This window comes from Mandrillus leucophaeus, unplaced genomic scaffold, assembly GCF_000951045.1.
Source record: "Mandrillus leucophaeus isolate KB7577 unplaced genomic scaffold, Mleu.le_1.0 Scaffold479, whole genome shotgun sequence".
Lineage (NCBI taxonomy): Eukaryota > Metazoa > Chordata > Mammalia > Primates > Cercopithecidae > Mandrillus > Mandrillus leucophaeus.
The window spans coordinates 575,886-579,288 of NW_012105131.1; the positions used below are offsets into that span (position 1 = coordinate 575,886).

The 3,403-nt window shown below is 53.5% G+C and overlaps 1 protein-coding gene across 1 annotated transcript in view; it reads left to right on the top strand.

Annotated features, from left to right (window-relative positions):
- GTF2IRD1 (GTF2I repeat domain containing 1) overlaps positions 1-3,403 on the top strand; it is a 50,565-nt gene that overhangs the window by 36,561 nt on the left and 10,601 nt on the right. The window contains exon 15 of the mRNA XM_011995239.1: positions 567-750. Within this exon, the coding sequence (XP_011850629.1) occupies positions 567-750 (184 nt within the window). The remainder of the gene's footprint in view (positions 1-566; positions 751-3,403) is intronic.

The following is a 3,403-nucleotide window of genomic DNA, read 5'->3' on the forward strand; positions in this document are numbered from 1 at the left end:
TATCCCATCTCACAAAATCCCCATGTCCTAAGTCCCACTTTACACATGAGGAGAACTGAGGCCTGGTAAAGGGGTGTGACTCGTCCAAGGCCCCACACTACTCAGTGGCAGAGATCGGGCTCGTTCCAAGGCATGGGTGTTGGGCCACGCCAGCATGTGGGGTTGCTTATGGTGCAGAAGGGACACTTGGAGGGCCTTACTGGAAGGATGAGGCCCGGTGGACTTGGGGGAAGCGATGCTGAATCTCAGCAGCCATTAGTGGTAGCTTCCGTGCTGCCTGGGCATGAGGGCGTGGACCCAGTGTGGGCTTTGGGGTATCCCTGGGTTGAGGTCTTGTCCCCTGGCTCTGCTATTTGGTGACTCTGTGACCTCAGACAAGTCACGTCCTCTCTGAGCTCCAGGTTCCTTTCCTGCAGGCTGGGAGGCCATTCTTTCTAACTCCCAGGAAGGCTGGCAGACCCTCAAAAGGGCTCTGGCAGCTTTGGCCCCCACACAGGCACGGGACACGGGTGGAGGTTCCTGGCCCCGTGGCACTGGGTGGCCCTACAGCAGCCATGTCTCCGCAGCCAAGGCCATTGGCATCTCGGAGCCCGTCAAGGTGCCGTACTCGAAGTTTCTGATGCACCCGGAGGAGCTCTTCGTGGTGGGACTCCCTGAAGGCATCTCCCTCCGCAGGCCCAACTGCTTTGGGATCGCCAAGCTCCGGAAGATTCTGGAGGCCAGCAACAGCATCCAGTTTGTCATCAAGAGGTAAGGCCCGACCAGGTCCACGGGAGACAGCACCAGGCCTGCTCAGCACCCGGGGGCAGGAGCAGCACCAAACTGCCATCGAGCGATTCTCGTGCCTCAGCCACCCGAATAGCTGGGACCACAGGTGTGTGCCACGCACGGCTAATTTTTTGATTTTTTTCTGTTTGTTTGTTTTTAGAGATAGGGTCTGGCCACATTGCCCAGACTGTTCTCAAACTCCTGGACTCAAGCCATCTCCTGCCTCGGCCTCCCAAAGTGATTGTAGGCGTGAGCCACTGCACCTCACCGCAATTTCGTTTTTTTTTTTTTTTACAGAGTCTCACTCTCACTCTGTCTCCCAGGCTGGAGCGCAGTGGTGCGAACTTGGCTCACTGCACCCTCCGTTTCCTGGTTCAAGTAATTCTCCTGCCTCAGCCCCCTGAGTAACTGAGACTACAGGTGCGTGTCACCATGCCCAGCTAATTTTTGTATTTTTAGCAGAGACAGAGTTTCATCATGTTGACCGGGCTGGTCTTGAACTACTGACCTCAAATGACCCAGCCACCTCAGCCTCCCAAAGTGCTGCGATTATAGGCATGAGCCACCGCACCAGGCCTTTCTTTTTTCTCTCTCTCTCTTTTTTTTTTTTTTTGGCAGCAGGGTATTAGATAGGGTTTGGCTGCAGTTGGCAGACATGAGGCTCCCCAGGCCTGCCAGACTCAAAGCCACCGAGCTGACCCCTTTCGCAGTCTCAGGAGAGCAGTGTTCAGTTTGTCCAGATGCAGAATGGGAACGTCCCATCAGCTCACGGGTTCTCCAGGCTGGCATGTTGGTGTCCTGGGCCAGGAGCTGGAGGCAATGCCCCATCGTCCTAGGATGGGAAAGTCCAGCAGTGGCTTCTCCAGGCTCTTTCTGTTTCTTTGAGCGTGTTGTGTTTTTGCCAGTGAGGGCCTGGGGCAGCACCCGTGGATACACCCTGTGTGCCCGTGGATACACCCTGTGTGGGATGGAGAGAAGGAAGAGACCGAGAGGCCAAGGGGAGGTGGATGGCAGGGGAGGAGAGATGGGGTGGAGGCGGGAGTGAAATGTGGGGATAGACAGGGCCTCACCCTCTATGGGCCTCTCCTCAGGCCGGGGGATTTCAGGAACAGTGGCTCATGCCTATAATCCCAGCACTTTGGGAAGCTGAGGTGTGAGGATTGCTTGAGCCCGGGAGTTCAAGACCAGCCTGGGCAACATAGCAAGACTGTGTCACGACAAATTTTTTGTTTTTAAACTCTGGTGTGGCAGCACATGCCTGTAGTCTCAGCTACTCAGGAGGCCGAAGCAGAAGGATCACTTGAGGCCAGGAGTTCCAGACTAGCATGGGCAACATAACGAAACCCCATCTCTACAAAAAAAAATTTAAATTAGCTGGGCATGGTGGTGCACACCTGTAATCTCAGCTACTCAGGAGGCTGAGGTAGGAGGATCACTTAAGCCCAGGAAGGGTTTGGAGGCTCCCGTGAGCTATGATTGCACCACTGTACTCCAGCCTGGGTAACAGAGTAAGACGTCTCCTCAAAAAAAAAAAAAAAAACAGGGAATGGGAGGATCATATTTCTATTATGTGTTTGTTACTTCTGTGTTACTGTAATAGCATACATTTAGGCTTGGTTTACAGCTAGGCATGATGGCTCGTGCCTGTAATCCCAGCACTTTGGGAGGCTAAGGTAGGCAGATCACTTAAGGTCAGGAGTTCGAAACCAGTCTGGCCAACATGGCGAGATCCCATCTCTGCTAAAAATACACAGATCAGCCAGGTGTGGTGGCTCACGCCTGTAATCCCAGCTGTAATCTCCCTGTCATCAGCAGAGGCATGAGAATCACTTGAACCCGGGAGGCGGAGGTTGCACTGAGCTGAGATCACGCCACTACATTCCAGCCTTGGCGACAGAGCGAGACTCTGTCTCAAAAAAAAAAAAAAATTAGGATTGGTTTGCTTGAAAACGGCAAGAAAGAAGAGACTCTTAAGGGTTTGTTCCTCCTGGGAAATAGATGGTTCTCAGACTGGGAGACTCACAGCATCATTTTTGCATACAGTGGCGAGGAGACCCGCTGGGACAGGGAGCTCTTCTCCAGGGCCTGCTCTATGCCAGGAGGGAGGCTGCTGCTCCACGACACACAAAGACCAGATAGCAAAAAGCTACACAAAGGGGCTGGAGAGCAAGAGTCGTGATTCATGCAGTAGAATCAAAGGCTTCAAAAGGCCAGGGTGAAATGCAGCCACATGCCCGGTGTGTCTGGGCATATTAAAAGGAAGATTGAGGCCACACCCAGTGGCTCACACCTGTTATCCCAGCACTTTGGGAGACTGAGGTGGGCAGATCACTTGAGATCAGGACTACTGAAAATACAAAAATTAAGGCTGGGATCGGTGGCTCACACCTGTAATCCCAGCACTTTGAAAGACTGAGGTGGGTGGATCACCCAAGGTTGGGAGATCGAGACCAGCCTGACCAATATGGAGAAACCCCGTCTCTACTAAAAAATACAAAATTAGCTGGGCGTGGTGGCGGGTGCCTGTAATCCCAGCTACTTGGGAGGCTGAGGCAGGAGAATTGCTTGAACCCAGGAGGTAGAAGTTGCAGTGGGCCGAGATCGCGCCATTGCACTCCAGCCTGGGCAACAAGAG